Source organism: Tetranychus urticae, chromosome 3 (assembly GCF_039701765.1).
Source record: "Tetranychus urticae isolate SD_2017Ah chromosome 3, NJAU_TeUrti_SD_1.0, whole genome shotgun sequence".
In the NCBI taxonomy this organism is placed as follows: Eukaryota; Metazoa; Arthropoda; class Arachnida; order Trombidiformes; family Tetranychidae; genus Tetranychus; species Tetranychus urticae.
The window spans coordinates 14,087,148-14,113,668 of NC_142960.1; the positions used below are offsets into that span (position 1 = coordinate 14,087,148).

Below are 26,521 nucleotides of genomic sequence, written 5' to 3' on the forward strand. Positions count from 1 at the left end.
AGATTCGGATCCAAAACGGTTACTTTCTTCTTGGGCTGAACCAACTCGTTTACCTTTTTGTGTTTTTTTTTATTTCTGTGTATAGATAATAATTCTGACAGTTTTACATAAACACCATCATTTACATCGATACATTTTAATCTACCAATGTCGGCAGACATTAATGATGCTGTTTGTAATATTAAAGTGGTCTGTAGGTTCAGACCTCTCAATGAAAGTGAGGTTAAAGCTGGATCAAAATTTATAGTTAAATATCCAACCAACACTGAAGATTGTGTATCAATTGGGGTAATTACTATCATTGTTTCTTTGTGTCTTTTATTTTCTTTTCTGCTGTTTCCATATCTATCTAGACTATTGATTTCACCTTTTCTTCTGTCTGTTACCCTGTTTCAAGCTTCTCTCATTTAATCTTCCACATTATCTAGTCTTTTCTCTCTTTTTTATCCTGTTCCGAAATTCAGTCTTTACCATACTTCTCTCCTTTCCTTATTCTTATTCCAATTACAACTCTTACTCCAATCCTGTGTTTCGATGATTTCTCTATTCTTTCACCTTTGACCTCTCCTTTATCTTATGCTCTCAATTTTTTCTTGTCTTTACTTAAACCCAACTAAAATGTTATCAACCTTATTTCTGACAATCTTTTCTTTTCTCACTTCGCCTCACACCAATGCACTTGACTTAACTTAACTATACCAACTTCCATTGGAACCATCGCCACGACCACTGACTACCTTTCAACATTGTCCTCTTCTCTATTATCATCATTTTTTTCACTTTAATGTAACCTCTTCTCCTTTTGCAGGGTAAAGTGTATGTCTTTGACAAAGTGTTCAAACCAAATGCAACTCAAGATACCGTTTATGAAGAAGCTGCAAAGACAATCGTCAAAGATGTGCTCATGGGATATAATGGGACAATATTTGCTTACGGGCAAACATCTTCTGGTAAAACACATACGATGGAAGGTGTTCTCGGGGATCCCAAACTTCAAGGAATTATTCCAAGAATTGTCAATGATATTTTCAATTACATCTATTCAATGGACGAGAACATCGAGTTCCATATAAAGGTGCGACTATCAATTTAAAAATTAGTGCATCCATTGGCATTGACTGTGATTGAAGACTAGAAATCTTAGCTAAAGGATGTAGAATAATGCAATTTATGGAATACCATAACTTACATTCTATTCAATTGTGTTACAATTATAAACTGATGCGTAGTCTTTAGCTTACTTGATCCAATCTTAAGCTGTACAAGACATCAATAATTCTTGTTTTTATGAATAGTCTATCCAAGGTGGATCAACTTGATAGGTTAAAATCGTCTCATCACTTATTAAGTTTCTTGTCTTGTTTTTGCCTTAAAAAATTAATTTCCATCATTATTTTCTCATTACGCTGACTTATTCAATCTTTCGGAAAATCTTGAGTAGGTTGTAAAGTTTTATGCTTTAAATAAGAGTGACATTTAACAATGTTTATGAGCAATAGACATGAAGGTGGCTTTGACACTTATAATATTTCCATACAATTGATATTATCGATCAAATTAGTTGAACAAAAGTGGAATAATTTGTTGAGTTATCCTTATTGCAAGAAATATTTAATCTAATATTTTGAATATATTATTCTTTTCTTTCCAGGTTTCATATTTTGAAATTTACCTTGATAAAATAAGAGATCTTTTAGATGGTAAGTTCAAGAAACATAAAATTATTATTTTTAATTATTTGTCTCTTCTTTTTCATATTAGTTTCAAAAACAAATCTATCTGTTCATGAGGATAAAAATCGCGTCCCCTTTGTCAAGGGGGCTACCGAAAGATTCGTCACTTGTCCAGAGGAAGTTATGGAAGTGATAGATGAAGGAAAAGCCAATAGACATATTGCTGTAACAAGTAAGTGTATTTACTTTGATAAGATGCTGTTCAATAATTTTACAAATTTTTCTAACTCCCTTTATTTGTCTCTTCCTCCCTCTTTATCTTATTTACAGATATGAATGAACACTCAAGTAGAAGTCATTCAGTTTTTCTAATTAATGTAAAGCAGGAAAATCAAGAAAATCAAAAAAAGTTAACAGGAAAACTCTATTTGGTCGATTTGGCCGGTTCCGAAAAAGTTAGCAAAACCGGGGCTGAAGGAATGGTATTAGACGAAGCTAAAAACATCAATAAGTCATTATCAGCTCTTGGTAACGTTATTTCTGCCTTAGCTGATGGCAATGTAAGTTTTTCAAAGCAAATCATCCAGTTAAATGAGTTTAGGTCTAATATTATTATTGCTTATATCTTAAATATACATTTATATTATTTTAGGTAAAACATTTCTGATAAGAGAGGCTAATTTCATTGTTATTGTTTCATGAATGACCTTAATTTTTCTTTACCTATTTTCCCTGCTCTTAAAATTGAGAATTTAGATTATCCATCAGTCAAATGGATTTTAATACGTCTCCTAAATTGGTTTTCCCCCCATGTTACCTGTTAGTTGAATCTTTGCAACTGTTTAAATTATTGTTGTTTTAAACTTTATTAGCTTAGCTTAGCTTATTTTGTATGTTTATTGTTAATTGGTCAACAAAACATCACTCTTTCTTGTTCTATAAGTATACTAAATTCATTTAATATATCATTAAGTTGGCTCAATTTTGTCCTATCTGAACAATCATCTCTTTCATTGATTTTTATCAAATGTTATTTAATCATGAATTTTAACTATTGGGCTTCTCTGGTTCAGACTAAACCTTTCCTTTTGATCTTCCATCAATGAAACCAATTGTCAATATTATGAAAAGAATGAAAAGACTTGCCAAAATTCTTTACTTTTTCATAGTTTAATCGATTTATTGGGCGACTTAATTTTATTAAGGTTGATGGGATAGAGAAAAAAAGGTCTTTATTCTTTTGAATCTTTCACATTTCCTCATCATTTTTCTTTTCATTTTTATTCTCGCATTCTCACAGAATGACGTTGAATGTTTACATGATATTTTTGAAGGTCTCACCTCATTGATACTAAAATGCTAATTGATGATTTATATGGCCTATTTACTTTCAACATTTTGCAACAATGATAATATTAGATTTTCTTCTCATTTTCCTTTTTCCCTATAAAATATTCAATTGATAATTAGGTGTTAATTGGTATTTCTCTTTAATCAATTCTTTTCTTTACAATACAGAAATCACATATTCCTTACCGAGACAGTAAATTAACCAGGATACTTCAAGAATCTTTAGGAGGTAATTCAAGGACAACTATAATCATCTGTTGTTCACCGGCATCATTTAATGAAATGGAAACAAAATCAACTCTCGAATTTGGTAAAAGAGCCAAGACTATAACAAATGTTGTTGTTGTCAATGAAGAGTTAACAGCTGAAGAATGGAAAAGAAGATGGGAAAAGGAAAGGGAAAAAGTTACTAAACTCAAAAATTATGTGAATCGTGTAGAAATGGAACTGAATCGCTGGCGAACAGGTGATAGTGTACCTTCAGATGAACAAGCTAGTTTCAAAGATTTAGACTCAAGCACTCTCAGTTTATCGGAATCCGTTCAAAATCTCAGTGCCGTTGCTAATACTCCTTTAGTTGGTGCTATTTCTACCACTGTTGCATCCGTTGAACCACTTTCCAATGAGGAGAGAATGAAGTTTGAAGAGGAAAGGACTCGATTGTATGCTCAACTGGATGAAAAGGATGACGAACTTGACAAACAGAGTCAACTCATTGAAAAGTTGAAAGAACAGATTCTTGAACAAGAGGAGCTCATAAGTAACTGTAGACGTGATAATGAATCATTACAACATGAGATCAACAAGTTACAGCAAGAGAATGAATCATCAAAGGAAGAAGTTAAAGAAGTATTACAAGCCTTAGAGGAGTTAGCAGTCAATTATGATCAAAAAAGTCAAGAAGTTGAAAACAAGAATCGTGAATTTGAAACATTAAACGAAGAGTTAAACACCAAATTGACCGCCTTAAACTCAGCCAAATCTGAACTTCAACAAATGAAGGAAAACAACACTCATATGAGGAGGAGGATTAATGAAATGTTGAGTAACTTATTGAAAGATTTGTATGAAATTGGTGTTGTTTTGGGTAACAGTGCTGCAACTCCTAGTCTAAAGGATACCGGGGATTTGACATCTGCAAAGATTGAAGATGAATTTACTGTTGCCCGTTTGTACATAACTAAAATGAAGTCTGAAGTTAAAGCCTTAGCGTCAAGATGTCATCAAATGGAAAGCTTTCAAAGTGATTGTAATAAGAAGATTGAGCAAAATGAAAAAGAACTGGCTGAATGTCGTCTATTGATAAGTCAATATGAAGCTAAAATGAACTCACTTCAAGATTCAATGAAAGATATAGAAAACAAGAAGCGATCATTGGAAGAAGTTGTTGATCAATTGAATGAAGAGTGTGCAAAATTAAAGGCTGCCGATGAGATGCACAAGATGGCTCATGAAGAGAAGGAGAAGGAAAAAGATTCAGCGGAAAAGTTAAAGTTTGCTTTAGAAGAGCAATTAGAGAAACACCGAGAAACACACCAGAAACAATTAGCCGGATTAAGGGATGAAATTGCCGAGAAGCAAGGTCAAATTGACCAATTACGCGACCAAAATCAAAAATTATCGCTGGCACAAGAAAGATTACAACAAGAGTATGACAAGCTTAAAGCAGAGGAGCAAGAGAAGAGTTCACGATTGAATGAACTGATAATGTTAAGTGATAGACGAGAACAAGCCAGACAAGATCTTAAAGGATTGGAGGAAACAGTGGCAAAGGAACTGCAAACTTTACATAATCTAAGGAAAATGTTTGTATCTGATTTACAAAGCCGAGTCAAAAAGTCAGCATTAAATGACGATGATGAGAATACTGGAGGTTCTCTAGCTCAAAAACAAAAAATAGCTTTCTTAGAAAATAACTTGGATCAATTAACTAAAGTTCATAAACAGGTAAGATTACATTTCGATTTTGTCCTTTTCTTTCCTTTCTTTCCTTATCGTTCCATATGCAACATCTTATTGTTATCCTTCCTCATGTTTATCCAATTACACATAAAACACACACACCTTTACCATTGAAACTTTCATTAGGTAATTTGATCACATTTCATTATTTATCTTTTCAAAAACCTTTTATGAGAATAGATTCAAACTGTAGGTTTTTATTTTGAAACGAATCCTCTCAACTTCCAATCAACTTAACCTTTTCAACCCAAATATAAAATACTCATCTAGATCGCTATATCGACTTGTCAAACTTTGTATACTTGATATGATGAATTGAAATTTTCACGCTGCATATGCTGCAATTTATAGTAAAACCAGTATTTATCAATGATCCAGCAAATTGAGTGAATCAAAAGAATAATCAGTCATCAGATTTTACTTTTTTTTCTGCTTCTTCTTTTTCTGTTATTTCAATCTGGTTCACTCTGCAAGGTAAAGAATGAGATGAAAAGCAGTAGCTGTGGTCAAGAGTTGAATTGTATTTTTAATTCGTCCATCATTGCTTACAATTCAAAAATTGATCTCTAAAAAAGATCTGCTCAACTGGAAAATTGATACAATTGATGATGGTGGTGGTGAGTGTAAGGTAAAAGATGAAATTTTTCAAAAAGAGATTAAATCAAAAATCATTCATGCTCAGATCAAATTTGATTCAGATGATGTATGTCAAGTCTAATTGGTTCATCAATTTCTCTTCTTTCCACCATCATCATTATCATCATGATTCCATCCTGTCCATCCTGTGTTTTATGTGCTCATCTATTGTTACATTTTTTTGCAAAAGACTCAATCATTTTTCAGATTTACCCTTCATCTTTAAAATGTTAATTTTATGACTGATCACTTTTATTTCAACCGTTTTCACCTCCGTTTCATTGTATTTCATTGAAATGCCGTTTCTTTCAACCTTTCATCGACATTTCTATTTGCTATTTGATATTTAACTTTTCACCAAACAATTATCATTCAATTTCAGCCTCATTTTTCATCAATTTCATCGCAATTCTTGTTCATTCAAATTAAGTTTTATGGTCGATTGAATTATATTCATTATCTTTAGTTCACATAAAAACCTGACTACCTAACACTCAATGAGCAATATCTTTCAATGTGCTTAGTAACCGAAAGTATCAAAAGCATAAAAATGAATTTGCTTTAAACACTTTCAAACATTTCCTTTATCAACAATTGGTACACTTTTGATTTGTCAAAGGGTTGCCAAGAAAAACTAGTGTTGACAGAAAAAAAAGTTAAGTGTGAGAAAAGAAGCAAAACAAATGATGAAAACCATTTACACAAAAGCACATTTTTTTCATTCCCAATCAAAGATTGAGTTAAGGCTGCAAGAGTAATCATTTTCACTCTCATTCACTAGCACTTATTGATTATACAATCAATCAATTTTGCATTTTTAATGACAAACAAAACAAGATAATACACAGCTCTTGATACATAAAAAAATATCAAAAACCGGTAACAGTCTAGTTATACGGACACAAAACAATAACAAAGCCGTTAATTGAGGCCCCAGGCCGTCCAAGCCCAACCGAACCTAACCAAACCTAACCTAACCTAACCTAACCTAACCTAACCTAACCTAACCTAATCTAACCTAACCTAACCTAGTCCGACCTAGAGCGCGATAATAATCGATTATTTATTTGAATCTATAGCACTGTTTATTATATGTGTCCGTATAACTAGACTCTCACCCAAAAACCTCTTCTCTCCTAGAAACGGATATTTCGTTTAACATCTTGACAAGCAAAGGCATGGTAACCTCTCCCTCAATATTTTCAGCTTTTCTCTCTCTTTGACTCATTTATTGTGTGTATTTATATATTTTGTTTCTGTCATCTTTCTCTCTTTCATCGCCATGATCATCTCTCTATCATGTATCTTCCTCTCACCCAATACTAATGATTACTTCAGTTGAAAATAACAGTCACACTAATGACGTTTAATGCTTGGACTGCAGCTATTACAATCCAGACTCATTTTTTTCTCAAATTTTAATACTTGTTTTTGCATCTTTTTTCCTATTACATCTCACTTTCTTACACACCTACATCCCTCTATCATCTTCACTTGTTCATCAAAATCTTCATAGTCCTCACTTTTTCACAAAAAAAACTCATTCCTCTATCTTCCGTCTTCAGTCATTTGCAATTTTTTCCCATTTCAACTCACAACTTTCACCACCTTTCAATATTCAGACAATAAACGCACTCACTTACAGCCTTATGTTTAAACGTACCAATTAAAATATATTTGATTGCTTGTGTTATGTCTTGGAACCTTTACTATGATGAATAATCTTTGCTTTGTCACCTGAGCTGTTACTTTGCATGATACACGTACGAGTTTATTTTGTGCAAAAAAGAGTCAACAATAGATAAAAATACAATCTCAATTTAAATGTTTGCATCAACGAGAACTCTAAGCATTTCATTGAATTTTTATGAAAACATTTACCTTCTTTATTCAGACTTTTCTGATCCAATGATGATTTTTTTCATCAACTAATAATTAACAGGTGGCTTGTAGATTAAACTACTAATTTCTCACTTATCTTATCTTGTTAACCATTGGTTGGACTATTTCATTTGAATCATTATCTGGTCTATTCACCTGAGCAATCGTTATGTTATTAATATAATTTCATTCATTTGTTAGACGTCCCATCCTAATGAATAACATTTCCAGGGTTCAAAATGTAATATTTTTCCAGGTTTCATCGATCTATTTTTGTTTTACCTTTTACTGTTATATAGTTTTTTCAATCTAGTCACGTAATTTTATTCATTTGCCACAATGTTTCCAGTTTCACTGAAAATCTGTAATCTTCAATTTTACAACTCTTTTCATTTTATGAAAAAAGTGTGTGTGTTTGATTTAAAACGACATATGCAACATGTTGTCACTTTTTATTTAATCAATTGTCTAATCATGTTTTTCTTGTTCTCTTTTCATATGATAATCAAATGGTCTTCATTAATGTTCAATCACAATTCACTTGGCTATACTTCAGTTGGTTCGAGATAATGCTGATCTAAGATGTGAATTACCTAAACTGGAAAAGAGACTTCGTACCACTCATGAACGAGTTAAAGCTCTAGAAGCAGCATTGAAAGAAGCCAAAGAGCTTGCTCTTCGTGATAGGCGAAGATATCTTTTTGAATTAGACAGAATTAAGGAGGCTGTTCGCAACAAAAATCTATCTAGACGAGGAAATGCTCCACAAATAGGTAATGTTTATTTACTATTCTGAACCCAATGAACGTTTTATAAGGAAAAATATTAACTAAAATTTCTGTCTATTACAGTTAAACCCATTCGAGCTGGTCAACAACCAACTCATCAAACTATCGGAGGAACGACCGTTGCCCGAGGAATAGTCACTGGCAGAAATCGCAATGTTAATAATCCTGAATGAGGAATCTATCCTTAGGACAAGACAGAATATTTATTACGTGTCAATTTTTGTCCCCATTTGCATAAAATGATAAAAAACAAATTTAACAATAATTAACATTTCATCATCATGAAGAAATACAAAAAAAGTAAAATTATAATTCTCAGTTTCTTAACTAAGACAAAGATAATTTAAGTTATTAAAATTGCGTGAATTAAAGTAGTTTCGTCGAATCAAGAACTAATTTTTGTATACAAGCGAATAGTATCTTGATTGATATTCAATGTTTTATAACAAATTATACAACTTGAAATTCAATAGTAAATTGTAAATTTCAATTGAGAACTCAAACTAGTCATATTTTATCTCATTTTCATGTTTATTAAGAGTTAGTCGATCCTTTTAATCGCTAGTTGATAAGAAATCAGTTTGTAGAGGATAATCTTGGCTTATGACTGACTATATTGGTTTATTTCGATGTCTAGATTATTAGACTGTATGGCTCAGCCTATTATCTAGATCTGTTAAGTCGGTTGAAAAATTTTAATTAATTTTACTATAACATTCAGAAAATATGGATAAAGGCAATGGTGCAAAAATCGGGTTGATGTTGAAAAAGTGAATATGAAGGAAATTTTTTGAATAGCTGATCCCATGAATTGGTAGGTGATGAAAATCAAAGAAAAGAGATAATTCTTGTGAAGACAAATCAAATGGAAAGGCTTTATATTACTAGTATTTGTTTGTAGTATTAAAAATATCTGGATAAATATACCAAAAGCTTATGCTCAAAGACTTGCCAATGTATTCGCATTGAAGTTATAAGAGATGTTGTAATAAATCTGATTCATCTGTAAATGAAATAAATTTCGAGGTGGAAGCAGTTAATTTACATATAGATTGTCAAACTGGGGATCTAAAATCAAACGCTAGCTTAAGAAACCAAATATTTTAATTTTGGAGAATACCAAAAAAGAAAAACTAAATTGTTCAGCTGATCATTCTGACCATGACAATTACCCTTGCAATTTCATTGGAACGATATGAATCAATATGGACCAACATATGGAACTTTCGAGCCGCTATTTAAACCTGTTTTTCGTATTTTACGGTTTTCTCTTAAATAAACTAAAGTAGATTTCCGATTTCAAATAACAAGCTAATCAATTGTACTTCTGAAAGATTTGACTATTTAATTTTTGTAACATATACAATTTACCGATTTCCACTGGTAATAAGATTCCGGTAGTTTATATTTATTTGTTAAACAATCTGAAATATTCACTAATATTTACAATCATTCAAGGATCAAATTTTATAAAGGCAATCAGAGATACTATTTAGATGGGCGAAATATTAATAACTGTTGATTTTCTATGATGTAAACATTCTTCTTCGATATAAGATAACTGTTTCTCTTCTGTAAAATTAACTTTCTGGAATTCGTAATGATAAATAATTTCTCATTTAGCAATGAAATTCACATTAGATTCTGAAATAAAAAAATCGGTAAATTGCTATTCGATAAAAAGAAGTGATCTTCGTTAAATACGCCTTAATTTAAAAATAAAGTTTTGTTTATCAGATTAATAGGTATCACTATGCAATCTTTTTACAATTGAATTGAGCCAAGACTGCAATTTCGTGAAATATGACTAAAAGGTGATAAATAATAATAAACATTACTTGGCAAGAGATATATTAAGTTCGAGAAGTAAATCAGCGTTTATAAAAATCCTTGAACAGTTTAACGCGTCATCGAGAAATTAATACATGCGATTGTGAATATGCATATAGTTGAGACAAATATTTAATGATTACTCAAGAAATACGATAACAATTCAAGGTATCTCAAAAAGGTTAAGAATATCCTGAGATTCATGCAAAGGATAGAAATTTAAGACAATGGGGTGGAATCATTTGCTTCCTGCAAATTGTATTAAAGATTTTAAAACAGCGAGGAATAATTATGATTTAATGGAAATGTATTTAGTTTTTTTCAGATATATAACAAAAAATAAGTATTCATTTTTTATTACAATGTAAGTTTCAATTTGAAACATGACGAGTGAATTTAACAACCTAAGGGTCCGAATAGATCAGCAAATCAGGATTTATGGTTTGGTTGAGAATTGAAAGACCCAGAATTTTGTTGAGGGATTGAGTTGATTGATCCTTGATTCATCTGTAAATTTCCAGCAGTAAGAAATACAATTAAAAGTTTTGAATTAGGAATAATAAAATTGATAAATTTGTTTCATTAGGTTAACTCACATTAGAATTAGGATTTTGATTCATTAAAGGAGGAGATTGGTTTCCTTGTGGGATTCCTTGATTGGAAGATGACTGGACTACTTGTTGTTGACCAGGGGTGATGCGATTATTTGCTCCGAATGAGTTTGAGGGTTGTCCAAAATTCGATTGATGATTTATTCGTGGAGGAGCTCCTTGATTCATTGTCATCGAAGCTTGAGGAGGTAAATTACCCTGAGAATTGAAATGTGGATTTTGTTGATTACCTTGACTCTGGCTTTGATATTGTTGCTGTTGATATTGACGTCCATTTTGTTGCTGTTGTTGTGGAACCTGTGGATAATGTGGTTGAGGCGGAGGAGGTGGTGGAGGAAGATGCTGCATATTCGGATTCGGATTCTGGTTCTGGTTCTGGTTCTGATTCTGGTTCAGATTTTGATTTTGGTTCTGATTATATTGTTGGTTTGGATGAGCTTGTTGAGATAGCCCAGGGTGAACTGCGAATTGAGGTGGTGCTTGATATCCATTGGGTTTTTGATAACCTTGCTGTTGAGCCACTTGATAAGGTGGTACATTACCGAAATGCTGTTGAGGGGGTTGTTGATGATAGCCACCTTGTCCTGGACCTTGTTGATTACCGTATGGCTGATAGGGGGGCATATAATAACCGTATTGTTGGGCAAGAAGTTCTTGTCGTCGAGCTTCATACTGACGTAATTCATCTTCATTGAACATCTGCTGTTCATCAATTCCTTTCCAACCTTCATCACGTTCAAATTCAGTCTTTTGAGTCAATTCAATGAATTCTTTTTGGCTGATGAGTCCATCTTTATTCTTATCAGCTTCTTTGTAAACATGTTCTCGCATTCGATGGTATTCTTCTTCCATTTCATTGGGATCATCTTCGGGATTGTTAGGGTCATACATTTTCTTTATTTCCAAAGTAAGTAATGCTTCAACCTCTTCTGGATCTAGGTAACCATCTCCATTAACATCGTGTAATGAGAAGAATGTTTTAGGATTAAACTCTTCTTTAGGCATACGATCCTGCTCTTCCCAAACTTCCTCTAATTGTTGTTTACTCCCAGGGTGATGAACTCGCGGATGTTCTTTGTGTTTCTGATTCATTTCACTGTGCTTTTTAACTGCTTCTGTTTTTTGTTCCTCTGTCATGTTTTTCAAGCTTTCTCTGTACCGGTGTTCTTTTTCCATTTCATATTTTTTGAATTCTTCACGACGTTTCTTATCCAATTCTTCTAAATCTCGAGTAGCCTGTATCGAAAAATGATTCAAAATAGTACCATTACAAGAAAACAAAATATTCGAGTGAACTTACCTTAATGATAAGTTTGTGTAAGTCTTGAACTTCGAATGAGTGTGGATTTTTATGGTCCAAGTGTTCTGTGAGAAGGATTGATCAAAAGAATCAGAATAAAATGTTATTAAGATAAGAGAAAGGGACAGCATAATTGAAAGAATTGAATATTCATTAGAAGACAAAATAATGCGTTCTTACCGAATTTACTCATGTGCTTATCCATTTTAGCAGCATTAGGTGAACCCAAAGTCCTCCATCGTCTACCATCATTAGAAAAGGAACCGAATTCTTTAATATCATGTTCTAGTTTAGTCAATTTTCTCAGTCTTTCAATTTCGATTCTCTTCAATTCATCTAACTTGGTGCGGATATTATGACTAACGAGATTGAGCTCATTGGCAATAGCTCCGGATTGGATGTGTTCAGCTGAAACATTTTCCAATTTCTTAGCGAACTCTTTGTCTTCCTCTAAAGCGGCAACAACCTCTTGCAAATATCTTCCATACTCCAAGCCCTACAATCAAATTGGCATATCAAAGAAATTTTATATTAACTGACAAAATATTAACACTGAATGATTTTAAACAATAAAGCGTGTAACTTACGAGATCATTAAGGGCAGCATCTGGATCCTTGACACCATCAGTTTTTTTATCCTCTTCAACAGGAGCTGATAAAACACTGTTGAAAACCAAACATATGATTATACAGGTATAAATATCCGATAGAGTCATCATAACTGATATGAGACAATATAACTCCTGATTTGTTACTTGGAAATCAGTTTAAAAATGTAGATATTTAAACCACTGAGTTGGATTTAGAAAACATGTGATTTGGAGTGTTTAACTAAACTGACAGCAATAATAGGTATCTTTCATTAAGAATACATGGTTTTGATGAAAACTTTAAAACGTCATTCAACAGAGGGATTGTATTCTAATCTTATTTATTCCTTTGGTTAGATTTTGATATTCTTCATCAATTTTCACTCTCTTTTTTTATCCATTTTAATTCATTGCAAATGTGACTCCTTAATAATATTGAAGATGGCATTCCATTAGCGTTGCAAGTTTAAGGTGGTTGTTGATAAAAAAATAAGGCTCAGAGTCCCTCTTTTACCTTTCTTCAACCTGACCTTTCTTTCTTCTACCAGTTCTCTTGGTCCTTTCTTAAAAAAATCTTTCGGGTGTGCACTAACTTCTCTTTTTCTCACTTCTTGAGGAGGAGATGGCTTGGCCCTGGGGCCATTAAATTACATCAAACCATCAATGCTTGCAATGGCCGAAAAGAAGGAGAAGAAGGAGAAGAAGAAGAAGAGAAGAAACGTTAAAGAAGATGAAGAAGAAGAAGCAACTTGAAACGATGAAAAAATAAGATGAGTAAAAGAAAAGCCAAGAAGAAGAAAAAGAAGATCCAAGGAGAAGATGAAGAAACTAAAATTGAACATCAGAAGAGCAAAGGAAACTAAACTATTTTAGAAACTCGGCCATTCAAAGTGGAAGCCTTTATTTTATCAGTGTAATTGTTGATTACATAAATATACAATCATCTTTTGTATCCAAAACCTTGACCATCGCCACTCTCAGCACACTCGCCATCAACGTTGTACCATCTTAATCACATACCTTACTAGCAAACCAAGAAAACAACAATATTATTAATTATACAGTTTTTAATATCATCGTCATCACCAACAACAGCCGCAAAAGCAACATCATCATCTCATCATTATCAACATCATCGCTAGCAGTGAAATGTCCTGAGGAATAGTGAATCTATATTGTAAACGTGCTTATGCGTAATCTTCGTTAGCCACAGTGCTTAAAGTAACCCCTCTTCAAATTGTCATCAAAGTCTGTAAACTATACCAATGTTAACATAAAATCTGGTTAAACCAACAAAAGAATATGTTGATAGCTTAAGTTGTCCTGGATGACTTTTTGTGCTTGGGATAATTTTGTCAACTCTCTTTCTCTGTCTTTTTTCCCCTCCTTTCTCTTTCTTTCTATCTTTCTTAGCCATTTCTTAGCCTAGCTAAATCTCTTTCTCCCTTTCTTCTCGTCACCCGTAACCTGTCACCGTGAGCCTGTATTTTTCGTTGTATTTTTTGGGTGTGATCAGTCAACTTTCTTCTCCTTAATCTTATCCTCTTCTTTACCTTCTCTCTGTGTTGTGTTGAATAATTTTGCAAACCACATTGCAATCAACTTTTTAGGTTTTAATATAATTACATCTTATTATATTGTTTACCTCTATCCCTTTCTTTGGATTTATACAAGTTATTTCTCACCTTTATCCCTAAGAACTTTTCTTCTGCTTTTTCCACATTCTCCCAATGCAACCAAAAGATATTCAACTTTGCTCCCTCAATGTCAGAAGTCATTTTTTAAATTTAATTTTTGAGTCACAATAATTTTAATAACAATGATGGACTGTGATTGATATACCATAATAATTTAAGAAATCTCATCGTACTCTCATCATAATCATCAACCACATCTTGTCATCGCTGAAAGCAAGAAAAACAAAAACATCACACAGTCCAACCTGCATTTGGATTGTGTGATTTTTGTTTACTGGTGCCTTTAAGTTGTATAACCTCTCAACTGTACATCTTAACCACATCTACATCAGCATTTCCCTCTTTCTTACCCTCTTATTGATTTTTGTTCTATATATAAATGAACTTACAATCAAACCGTTCAATCCGAATGCCATTAACCGTCATGGCCACCGATACAAGTGATATAATAAAACAAGGATACCTTAAACTGAAAAGTAAAACAGTTGGTGTCTGGCAAAAACGTTGGATTATTTTAAGGCGAGCTTCTAGTAAAGGACCGTGTCGTATTGATAAGTTTCTTGATGAAAAATCAGCTCGGACGAATTGCTCGTGTAAAACAATTGTTTTAACTAATGTGTCAAATGTTTCAAGACTTCCAATAACCCACCGGAAGCATTCTTTTGTTATTAGTTTCAATCCTATTAATTGTAAATTGTTTGCTTGTGAATCAGGTTGGTATTGATACTTTTTCAGTTGTTCCTTGCAATCCTTCAACTTTATAATGTTTAACCTCAGGCAGAAACACTTGACTTCTGTTTAACCTGTTGATAATTGAGATTGAGATTGTGTTCTCCAAACCAAATAGCCATTAAAAGTTGTATAAGATTAGCTTGGTACCTTTTTCATTTTAAAATTAGATAATGTTATTCTAATTCTCTGTTCTCTTTTTTTCTCTGAATTTTAGATCTTGAAGCAGATACCTGGGTCAAATTGTTAACGCAGGAATGTTTAGTGCCACTACCAGGACTGGCAACCGGTGAACCTGATATTCTCAGTCCAGGTATCCAAAAAGAACTGCAAGAACAGTTTCATGTTTATCTGATGCCAACACCTAAATTAGATGCCTTCGGTGAATGTTTACTACAAGTAACACATGAACATATTTACCTGTGGGATGTGATCAATTCAAAAATTAAACTGGCTGCCTGGCCATTAACGGCGCTTCGTAGATATGGAAGTGATCCAACTAAATTTACTTTTGAAGCTGGAAGGTACTAAAACTTTTGTCTTATTGCTTTTCTTGGTAGTTTTTTATCATCTCCAATGAATCGTATTCGCTACTTTGATCTCATTTCGTTATAATTTATTCATTCAATTTTATTCTTTCAGACATTGTGCCACTGGAGAGGGAATGTTTGTTTTTCATACACTGGAGGGTGAAAAGATTTATCGTAAAGTCCACCAAGCAACTCTTGCCATTGCCGAAGCTCATTGCAAAACGAGTAGATCAAACTCTACAGTATCGTCACGTTTTGTTCAACAGTGCCTTTAAAGGTTAAACATATCAGAATACATAATTTTAAGATTTACAAAGGAAATTTTTATTAAGAAACATTTTTTGTTTAACTGACTGACCTCAAGTTTTTTCTTGGACTTCAAAGAGTCTTTTGTTGGTATCTTCTTCCTGTCCACCTGTTTTATTCATCAATTTCACGAGTTTGGATCTATTTTCGTTTGTATTATTGGGTGGCTATTGATTTCTGGAGCTATGTTGATATTAACTCGGAGAGAAGAAAATCAAAGATCAGAAAATAAAAACAAATCTATGGAGTATTTTGTTATATAATGATACAGCAACCTAGCTACATGGAAAAATCATTACCAAACCATTTTCTTACTATTTAATAGTTGGTTAAACCATCATTTAGAAAGGAAAACCTCAGAATAAAACAAAGAAGGAGAGAAGATATACTTATATCAACAAATGATCATCATTTTCATCATCATTATTCACATTGCCATTAACATACTTGTCATCGTCATTCAAATAAGAGATCAAAGTTAACTGTGGTTTAGCAGTTTCTTGATCTCTATTCACTCGTTTCCATTATTTGTACTTTTCTGTGAAACACTTTTTTCCACAACATTGTTCACTTCTTAAATACACCACATCCAACATATCTACCAAATCCATTACTTTTCCACTTCTTTTCATGACTCAACTTTGAATAACTTTGATATAACCAGTAAAAATTTCTGGTAATCAAAATAAATCACGATTGACTCTCGATAAGTGGTGGACAATGTGATGGATTTAAATGGGAAAAAATGTTTCTCCCGAAAATTTGAGTGAAAATCTGCGCAAGTTTCAAAACATCAATCTTTTGAAGATTACAATAAAAAAATAAAAAAAATTAAACAAATTATTCATGAAATGACCAACTTTTTGCAAAAAAATACTTATTTAATTCATAATCTGAAAATGATTTTGGTTATGATTTAATAATTTACTGACATTGTTTTCTTGTGGAGATCACAATGATTGATGGCGAGGTGTGATCGAAATATAAATTAAATTTGTGATTTGTTTTGATGATTGACTGGCGTATTACTTTTTTGTTTTATGTATCAACTTTAAATTAGTTAACAAAAATGTAAAAGATGGAAAAAAGTGTGATGATTAGGAGAACAGGATAATAGAGAAGGTAGAAAAGCGCGAAACGAAGAGCAGGAATGAGAGGCACGAATATGTAAACAAGGCATAGGTAAACCGATATTGGTACCAAATACAGTAGGATGATGATGAAATTGTACGGGTGAACAGTTGACGGTCGATGAAGGAGAAGACTTTGATGGTTTGGTGAGGGTGGGATGAAATTAAATAGCGATGTGAAAAATGAGGATGCTGAGGTACTATCTCCAAAATTTGTGGATGATGAAGGTGAACACGGTTCACTATTTTGTAGGTTTAATCCAAATCTACCAGCTTTCGCCGTGATCAAAAGCAAGGTGGTCAAATCCATCGTGAACGGCATAAGCATGTCCACCATGGTGTCCAGGCTCGTGGATTTTAACAGATAAAGCACCAGCAAGACCACCAACTACTCCAGTGGCAATGTAACCACCAGCAATGGCTGCTGGGATGGCAAGTTTACCAAGAGTGGGTGCGTAGATGATTGGAAAACTTTGTACAAAGATGATGGAGGCAAAGAAGCAAGCGAAAGCAAACTGTGAACAAAGAATAAAAAATATATTAGTTGATAGCTAATGATTGGAAAGATATTGGTAAAACGAATGGTAAAAAGTGATAGAGTGATAGACGAAAGGAATGCTCGATGAAAACACACATAAGCACACTTGAATGCGAGGTTGAACAAAAAAAGTTATGCAAACACTCAATCTGAACTGTTAGTTATTAGTAACTGTTAAAAAAGTAAAGATTATCTTACCATGAAACGCATGATGATGAATAGAAGAGGTTTGGTTGTTAGTAGATACACAAAGAAAATTTGAAATTAAAGTGGAAAGGTTAACTGATTAGCGAGAACAGATTTCACTTGATGACCTCTTCTGTTGCTTTTATATACCTTGAGCAGGCAACGTTTTTCAATGATGGGAGAATCATTTGAACGGTATAAAGAAACGGATTTACCCCTAAACTCGTTTTTTAGCTGATCATTTGTATAATGAAGAAAGGATAAAGGAGGGAAAAATATAACAAATCCAACGAAAAAGGTTAAGAGAAGGAAGATAACAAGGCGGAGGTGACACCGTAAAGTAAAAGTAAGTACGGCGAAGATGGTTTGAAGGTGAAAGTAAAATTGAAACGGAAATCAGAATTTATGTCGGTTAAGTTGTTTCATGTTGAAAGTGATAGTTATGGTGATATTGATGGTGATTTTGTTTTACATGATGTTGTTTCTGTTGTTGGTTACATCAAATGCGTAGTAAAGATTGTTAACTATTTCCTAGCGGCAATAACTTTCGGTCGTCAGGTCAGTTTATGAACAAATGTGTATTAATCCATCCCATCACCATCACCATTAACTCCAAAACCATTAGTTGATGATAATTAATAAAATAAACAAGATCAATTTGATAGACTATTGCAATAAATTAAAAAAAACATCATTGGTAAACAATAAAATGTCTATAATCTCTGGTCATGACTGACATCTTGTGAGTTCAAAGATAATGTAACCCAATAAAACACTTTTAATCTTAAACCCAATTTACAATTAAATATTAAACATTAATTTAACCTAAACTTTACCAGTTAATTTATGCATCTCTAATATATTAAATTGGTTATTCATATTGAATTTTCATTTCCAGATTAATAAGATCGAGCGGGAAATGCTCTACAATAGGAAAAGGTTATTGACTTACCATTTAATTTACAGTAAAATTAACTAATTGGATATTCTAAATTTCTCTGAACAATGTTGATTATAATTTCAAACCGACCAAACCCATTGAACCCGCTAAATAAATGTAAATTCATAATAAATGTTTAGCTTTTAAAGGTTGAATTATGCTTTGATGTTGCATAAAATTAGACGATATTTAAATCGTAATGAAATGAAAAAAAGATTGATTAGCATTAAAAGTAATCATTAAGATGAATTTTTGATACATCAATCAAAATAAGGCTTAATTGTTTTCAATCTCAGATGATCATCAATTCTTAGAGCTAATTCATTACCAATTAACTGGTCAAGTCTCATCATAAGTCTCATTATAAATTTCATCTCATATCATCATCTAAATCTGTGCAGCTGAATAAACTGAAATAAAACAATTAGATAATGAACAATTATTCCAATTAGATTTCTTCTCATCAATTATTGATATTTGTATTAAAAGATTAACCCAATTGACAATAATATTTTCTGGTTAACATATGAAGATATCGTCAGTACTTGAAGTAAAAATAGTTGATCGATTCCCAATCTATGAACTAAATCAATGGTTTCAATCGACAACTTTAATCAAGGATTTTAATAACTGATCAAATTGAAGTTCGATTGATTACGGAAGTCATTAGAATAGAGGATATCATGGATAACTTGACCCAAGAATGAGAAGTAAAAAGGTGAAGTGAAAGATGAGGTTACAATATTTTTAATGAACCAGTTTTAATGTAAAAAAGCCGAGCCATTATTATGGCTTGAGGGTAAAGAGAGTGTGAATGGAGGACATAACTGAACTGATTAGAATGGTTCAAAGGAACAAGTAAAGGTATATTGTCAGTACGAATGAAGTAATTGAAGTAACCTCGAGGCTCCATAATTTGTTTGTTGTTGTTCGTTGTTGTGTGTTGGGTCAGTATCTGAAGCACCAGCAACAAACAACCCGTCAATCTATCTATGGATTGATCATGGTCAGTTGAACAGTTTTGCAAGCTACTTTAACCTCGATTTCATTTCCTGATGTAACTCGACAACGAATGATTAACTTTGACTTTTGATTAACCACTTGGAGCTATCATGTATTTTGTATTAATATTGATTCAATCATTATTCAACTTCATATTGGTAAATCATAAAACACTTTCAAATAAGTGTAATAAATTGTGAAACAACATTTGATGGAACCAAAACATTTGCTTAAAAATTCAATTCTAGTCTATTTCAAAGACTTTGTTTCAGATTATTTTCACAGTTAATATTGAATTAATTGATAACCATGTTAATCTGTTTTAATGGTGTAATCCTTTCATGGTGATTGAATCGATTTGATGATTGGGAAATTTTCATTGTTTGGAGCTTGTTTTGCGTTCGTTATTGGTAAGGTTGAAAGGTCAGTTTGGTTGTGGTCAAATATAATATTGGCCTTAGTGTAAGTTCATTAACAATCAGGCTCACGATTAATTAATTTTGTTTCTCGAGTTTCGCAATTATTCTGTATAATTTAGATGAAAGTCGTAATGGATTCAAGATATTTGTATTGTAAGGTGAATGTTGAGGTTAACCAAAACAAATTTTAATGAATTCATCATGATTTAACACTCAACTGGGGTGATCCAGTAAACTTTTGATTGAGGCTCATCTGCAGTTGATCTTGTCAATTGTTCGTGAAACCGCACAGAAGTTAATCTTGCAGCAATCAGCATGAATCTTGTTTTTCACCCATTATGGAAGTGGTTTGTTTCGTTTTTTTGACTTAAAAGGTTGTAAATTTACTTCACTAATCAGATATGATCAGTAAATTCCGGATATTGAAAGCCTTGTTACGAAAAACGGTGGGAAAAGTTTCTCATGTTTATAGCTTTAAATTTGAGGAGAATTGAATGAAGATATTTGAATATTTCGATTTGGTATCAACTGAAATCATCATTTATTGAGTGTTTATTAGATTTTATTATGAGCTATAATATATTGATTTTAGAACATTCGAGATCCTACAAAAAAAGTTGTAACGTTACTTATGTTGTTTAATATGATTCATGATAATAAAGGTAAATGTTTATTCTAAATCTTTTGATGTGTTAGAAGGATAAATCAACATTAAATGAATTAAATCAGATTTTCTACAGTATTTAGTCATATCATGTTGTAGTTAATAATAAAATCTAATATTTGTTGAAACAATGGTGACTGTGGGTGCTACCATTCTCGAGATATCGATGTTCGAAGTTTTGGAGTCAATGTTCAAAATTAAGAGAACTGTTCTTGAATTGAAAAAAGTTTTCGATCGTTGATGTTAGGCAGACATTTTTATCGACGAAAAATGAGTTTCAACTCGCTAACTGTTAAGGTCACAGAATGGGGAAGGTTTAACGGAGAATCAGACTGATCTGTTGTACAGCAAACAGAAAATATTATTTAGCAAAAGAAATTCATTTTCTGGTCCGTCATCAAAAAATTACATCAGTGAAATAAGTTTCATGCAAAAATCTAGTTTCCTAGCTGAACAAAAGGCGATCGAAGTTTCAACTTTGACCTAGGTTTTTCAGAAAAATGTCCATCGGATGAATTATTTATTAGTACCAATGGATTCAGTTTTTATGTCTCTACAAACTCACCAAGTCTCGAGAAGACCATTTAGAGCCAAACTTTACCACCAATTTTACAACCAAAAGCTAGTTGAAAACGTTTGGTTTGTCAAAAAGACACAATTGTTACATTTATGCACAAATCTACTCAGATACTGAAAGAGAAATGGGCAAAAACGGGTGAAAAGCCATTTCATGCCAATTTAAACTTTATCAGTTTGTAGGGAAATGAAAACTAAGTCCGTTAGTGCAATCAAAAAGTGTCTCTGATGAACAGTTTTCCAGAAAATGAAGTTCGAAGTTGAAACCTCGATCGACTTTTGTACAGCTATGGAAGCATATTTTTTAATGAAATTTATTTTAATGATGTAAATTTTGATGCTCAACCAAAAAATGAATATATTTTGAGAAATAAAATTTTCTGTTTTCGATAAAACAGTTAAGTTCGATTTTCAGTCAAACCGACTTTTTTCTGTAACAGAAAGAGTTAAAGACCTTAAACTAACTTTTCTGCCCATAAAAATTGTTGGTACATAATATTAATCGAATCTTTTCTTCAATATACCAACAGTTCAATTGATTTTGGCCATTGGCCTAAAAACTTTGAGCTTCGATATTTCGATAATGTTAGCCTCTACAGCCACTATTTTTTGACTAATCATTTGTTTTATTATGAGTTATGACATAATATGACTGAATACCGAAGTGAATCTCGGCTAATTCATTTAATAATCAATATAATTCTAACACAAAAGATTTGTGTTTGAATAATCATTCAACTTTAAAAACCAATTCTCAGATTCTGCAACATAAGTAACACAATGCTATAGCTTTTTTTGTAGGACCCTGAATAATTTAATATTTCAATAACTCATATTCCATAATAAAACCTTAATGTCTGGCAAAAAATAATGACTGTAAGTCCTATCATTATCGAAATATTTCGGTTCAAAGTTTTTAGGGCAATGGCCGAAATCAAGTGAACTATGGATAAATTGAAAAAAATATTTGATCTACGATGCTTACAAATAATTTTTATGGACGAATTATAAGTTTCAGTCTTCTAACTCTTACGGTTACAAGAAAAGGTCGGTTTAAATAGAAATCGAACTTATGTGTTTTACAGAAAACGAAAAGTTTTATTGCTCAAAATAAGTACATATTCTGGTTCATCACCAAAATTTACATCAGAAAAATAAAGTTTCATAAAAAAATCTGGTTTCATAGCTGAACAAAAGGCGTTCGAAGTTTCAACTTTGGCCTCAAATTTCTCGCAAACTATTCATCTGATGAATTATTTATTAGCGCCAATGGACTCAGTTATTAAGTCCCTACAAACCTATCAAGTAACAACTCTTTATTCAAATGTTCGAGCCTTTGACAGGACTCTTTGCAATACATTTGTAAGTTAAACCAGAAAATTGGTTTATTAACCAAGATATTGGTTGATATGAGTTTGTTTTTGTTAAATAAGCTGTTGCTGGTACATTTAAAACCCAAATATTTTAACCTAAATGCGCTAATGTGATTTTATTTAATTTAATTGAGTTAGTAATTAGTAAAGAATTAAATTAGTGAAATAATGATGATTGTAGGTGATGCCATTCTCGAATAATTAATGCTCAAAGTTTTAAGAACAATGGACAAAATCAAAAGAACTGTGGATAAATTGAAAAAGGTTTTCGTCCTATGATGTGTACCGGCAGTTTTTATGTACGAATAATAAGTTTAACCTCTCTAACTCTTTTGGTTCAAGAAAAAAGTCGGTTTGACTGAAAATCGAACTTAACTGTTTTACAGAAAACAGAAAAAGTTATTTCTCAAAATGAGACCATTTTCTAATTGCTCATCAAAAGTAACATATGAAAATTGTGTTTCATTAAAAAATCTCGTTTCTTTAATGTACAAAATGCGATCGAAGTTTCAAATTCGAACTCGATTTTCTCAAAAACTGTCCATCGGATGAATTATTTATTAGTGCCAATGGATTTAGTTTTTATGTCTCTACAAATCCACCAAGTCTCAACTTTTTACTCAAATGTTCGTGCTTTTGGCAGCACTCTTTGCATTTCGTTTACAAGTTTAACCAGAAAAATGGTTTATTAACCAAGATATTGGTTTATATGAGTTTGTTTTGTTTAATAAGTTGTTGTTCGCACATTCACAACCCAAATATCATGATCCAAATACGCTATTGGAAAGTTATTAAATTAAATCGAATTATGAATTAGTGAAGAATCAAATTGATGAAAGAATCATGATCGTAGGTGATGCCATTACCGAAATATTGATGCTCAAAGTTTTAAGGCCAATGGCCAGAATCAAGAAAACTGCTGATGAATCGAAAAAAGTAGTCAATGTCTGGTGTGACTTAACAATTCTTATGGACAATTAACAAGTTTCAGATCTCTAACTATTTCGCTCACAGAAAAAGGCCGGTTTAACTGCAATTCGAACTTAACTGTTTTATAGAAAAAGAAAAGTTCTATTTCTAATAATAACTGCATTTTCTGGTGCACCGTCAAAAGTTACATCGTTGAAATGAGTTTCACGAAAAAATTTGCTTTCATTAGTGTACAAAAAGCGATTTAAATTTCGAATTTCAGCTCGATTTCCTCGAAAATTGTGGATCAGAGAAGTTTTTAGATCACTCAAATGGACTCACTTTTCATGTCCCTACACACTAACAGAGTCTAAATTTGATAGAAATTAATTTTAACCCAGTTTTGCCGACTTGCGTCAATCGATACACAGATGTGATAATTGTGTCTTTCTAGTGACAACCATAAATTTCAAATTGTTAAACTATTACAGTTAACTGTTGATCGGGTTGAAAATCATCTCACAATTGTCAGTAAGCTAACACTGAGTTCAGAACGTATTAAGTTTAAACACATACAGAGTAGAGTTTCAAGCATAAACCCAGAATCCATTTACATTAATGTATTATTTAATGAACTAATAAACCACCTTGAGTGCGAAAAGTCACTGTGCATCAGTACATCTTGTACTGGTAAATCAAGCTCAAAAGTGATCTTAGATTACCATTCAACGATTTTACTTTTTAGTTCGTTATCAAACTGATCAGGGCCGTAAATTTTGCTATTTCACCAGTTTTAGGGTTTCCAATAGAGCTAGGATCTAACCAATGTGAGGTTTGTAAGTTTAACTCCCAATTAAACACTTAAAAAGTTGGTCTCATTTGATTTGATTCAGTTAAAATCATTGGGTTTATACTTTTGACAATGTCTGTAGTGCTTGGTGAGCCTCTCGGTAAAATATCCAAATTTTGCTGATTCTCTTAGAAGTAAGAACTCGTCATCCTAAACCAAGTCACTCGTGAAACTGACAAATTACTAATAACATAAAAAAGCAGCTGTTAATTCATAGCTGAGGATTTAAGGATCATTTTGAGCTTATTGGAGTTTGTTTCGACCGCAATTGACCAGTTGACGGTCATTCTTTGTTAAACGACTTACCAGCTATTATGCGTGATCAAGCTTGTGTCAATCAATAGATATAACTAATACCTATGTCTATACAAAATTTCAGCGCTCTATCATGTTTAGTTTTCGCGAAATCACAAAAAATTGTTTTCACTTAAGAGTACAATTGTGGCCGAACGCGAGACTCGAGAAACTTTCGATAAAAGTTAACATCTTTTTCAATGTTGCTTTTTAAACTAAGTTTTTTTTAAAATTTTGAGATGATCGATTCTTGGTTCCAGAAACCCAAATGAATTTTGTCGCATTTCTTGGTCTCATGAACCAGGCAGCTTTTAAGTCGCCACCCGAACGAATTGAGAGTTGAGTTAAATACTCCGCGTGTGCTTCCATCTATCATCCTTTCATGAAAAAAAGCTGTGATATTACGTCATTCATCATGACACTCGTTATTTTTGCTTGCCTAGTGTGAAAGTTACCATTAATATTTCATCATCAAGTCATCAGTTATTTTTTTGGAAATAAGTTTAAATATTTGATTTTTGATTAATTTTATTTTGATGATCACATTTATAATTATCTGATAACTTTTATTTACAATAACACGCTTGTGGAACTGTGTGATTTGAATTGGTAAGTCTAAAAACTGTGTTTGTATATATGCTTTGGAAAGGAGTTTTCAATTTATTTTTTCTCTCTTTTTTATATACAGCTTGAAACTGAAATTCTGCGTATTTACCTTCTATCACCATCATGAACTCGAAAAGGAAAAAGAAAGTTGAAGAGATTGAAGATCCAGCCAGTGCTAGTAAAAGTGGCTATTCCTCTGATTCTCAGGACTCATCAGAGGCCTCAGGTTCAGATGCTGGTAAATCTCAATATGCCAAGGTTAATCGAGTTTCTTTAGACAAGGAAAGTGATGAATATCGCAAGAAGAGGCAAAGGAACAATATCGCAGTTAAAAAATCACGACATAAGTCAAAGATAAAGACTATGCAAACTCTTGAGAGAGTAAACGCTTTGAAGGCTGAAAATGAGCAATTACAGCAAAAGATTGTGATTCTTTCGAAAGAATTAGCTCTTCTCAAACAACTGTTTTTGGCTCACGCTCAGAATGCCCACAATTCAGATCTAAGTGAAAGTGAACTTAAAGAACTGTTCTCAAATGAAACATACCAGGAATTAATTGGCGGTAACACCAGCTAAAATTGGCTTACGCTTTGGAACTTAACAGATATCGATGCATGTAATCCTCAAAGTTCTAAAGTTTTTCAATCATGATCATACTCCTCTTTTGACATTAATTTAAACTCTAAATCCATCCAAATCGTTGACTCGGCGCTTCTCCGTTTCCTGCCTTCTCTTGTTACCATTTTTTACAGTAGGAGCTGCAGTTATCAAACAATCAACTACCCGACTGATTAATGGCTGAAGTTTACTTAAACCGGGGAAAATTGATTTCATAAGCTATTAACAAGATATATTCACCCTCTGGATTCAATCTACGAACTGTAAAATGATATTGAAATGTACACAATAAACGAAACTTATTTTAGCCGTTTCCTTTTAAAATGTTTGCATTTTATTGTTATCGATTTACATTGGATAATTGTCCATTCAAACTAACATGAGTACTTGAAATTGTCCATTTCGATTTGTTTCATTTTAAGGATTAATAAAGCGTTTTGGCCATTTGAGATTTAGCCGTAACTTTTTGAACGGCCCCTTACTGTCACATGAGAATCACTTATTAAAATATGTAAACAATTATTGTTTGTATA

At 32.4% G+C, this 26,521-nt stretch overlaps 4 protein-coding genes and 2 long non-coding RNA genes across 6 annotated transcripts; 3 read left to right on the top strand and 3 right to left on the bottom strand.

Moving 5' to 3' along the window:
* Positions 1–31: 31 nt before the first annotated feature.
* Khc (kinesin heavy chain) lies at positions 32–8,664 on the top strand. The gene is made up of 8 exons (XM_015931145.3): positions 32–288; positions 809–1,075; positions 1,652–1,700; positions 1,762–1,905; positions 2,004–2,233; positions 3,192–4,970; positions 8,059–8,275; positions 8,354–8,664. Exons 1-8 carry the CDS (start codon positions 148–150, stop codon positions 8,461–8,463), a joined length of 2,937 nt encoding a protein of 978 aa, XP_015786631.1. The 5' UTR covers positions 32–147; the 3' UTR covers positions 8,464–8,664.
* Positions 6,508–6,740, bottom strand: LOC149093433 (uncharacterized). The gene is made up of 2 exons (XR_016199566.1): positions 6,620–6,740; positions 6,508–6,589 (listed from the first exon to the last, which is right to left on the bottom strand). It is a non-coding gene; the product is annotated as an uncharacterized LOC149093433 (long non-coding RNA).
* A 1,572-nt stretch (positions 8,665–10,236) lies between the features above and the next one.
* On the bottom strand, positions 10,237–12,860 carry LOC107363895 (nucleobindin-2). The gene is made up of 5 exons (XM_015931168.3): positions 12,619–12,860; positions 12,212–12,527; positions 12,032–12,096; positions 10,717–11,967; positions 10,237–10,627 (listed from the first exon to the last, which is right to left on the bottom strand). The coding sequence occupies exons 1-5, from the start codon at positions 12,748–12,750 to the stop codon at positions 10,550–10,552; spliced, it is 1,842 nt and encodes a 613-aa protein (XP_015786654.2). The 5' UTR covers positions 12,751–12,860; the 3' UTR covers positions 10,237–10,549.
* Positions 12,861–13,169: 309 nt separating this feature from the next.
* LOC107363923 (docking protein 5) lies at positions 13,170–16,738 on the top strand. The gene is made up of 3 exons (XM_015931210.3): positions 13,170–15,031; positions 15,265–15,571; positions 15,690–16,738. The coding sequence occupies exons 1-3, from the start codon at positions 14,698–14,700 to the stop codon at positions 15,850–15,852; spliced, it is 804 nt and encodes a 267-aa protein (XP_015786696.2). The 5' UTR covers positions 13,170–14,697; the 3' UTR covers positions 15,853–16,738.
* Positions 16,739–16,786: 48 nt separating this feature from the next.
* LOC107363933 (uncharacterized) lies at positions 16,787–17,844 on the bottom strand. The gene is made up of 2 exons (XR_001569005.3): positions 17,750–17,844; positions 16,787–17,528 (listed from the first exon to the last, which is right to left on the bottom strand). It is a non-coding gene; the product is annotated as an uncharacterized LOC107363933 (long non-coding RNA).
* A 7,356-nt stretch (positions 17,845–25,200) lies between these two features.
* Positions 25,201–26,312, top strand: LOC107363931 (CCAAT/enhancer-binding protein gamma). The gene is made up of 2 exons (XM_015931222.3): positions 25,201–25,373; positions 25,453–26,312. Exon 2 carries the CDS (start codon positions 25,494–25,496, stop codon positions 25,944–25,946), a length of 453 nt encoding a protein of 150 aa, XP_015786708.2. The 5' UTR covers positions 25,201–25,373; positions 25,453–25,493; the 3' UTR covers positions 25,947–26,312.
* The last annotated feature ends 209 nt before the right edge of the window (positions 26,313–26,521 follow it).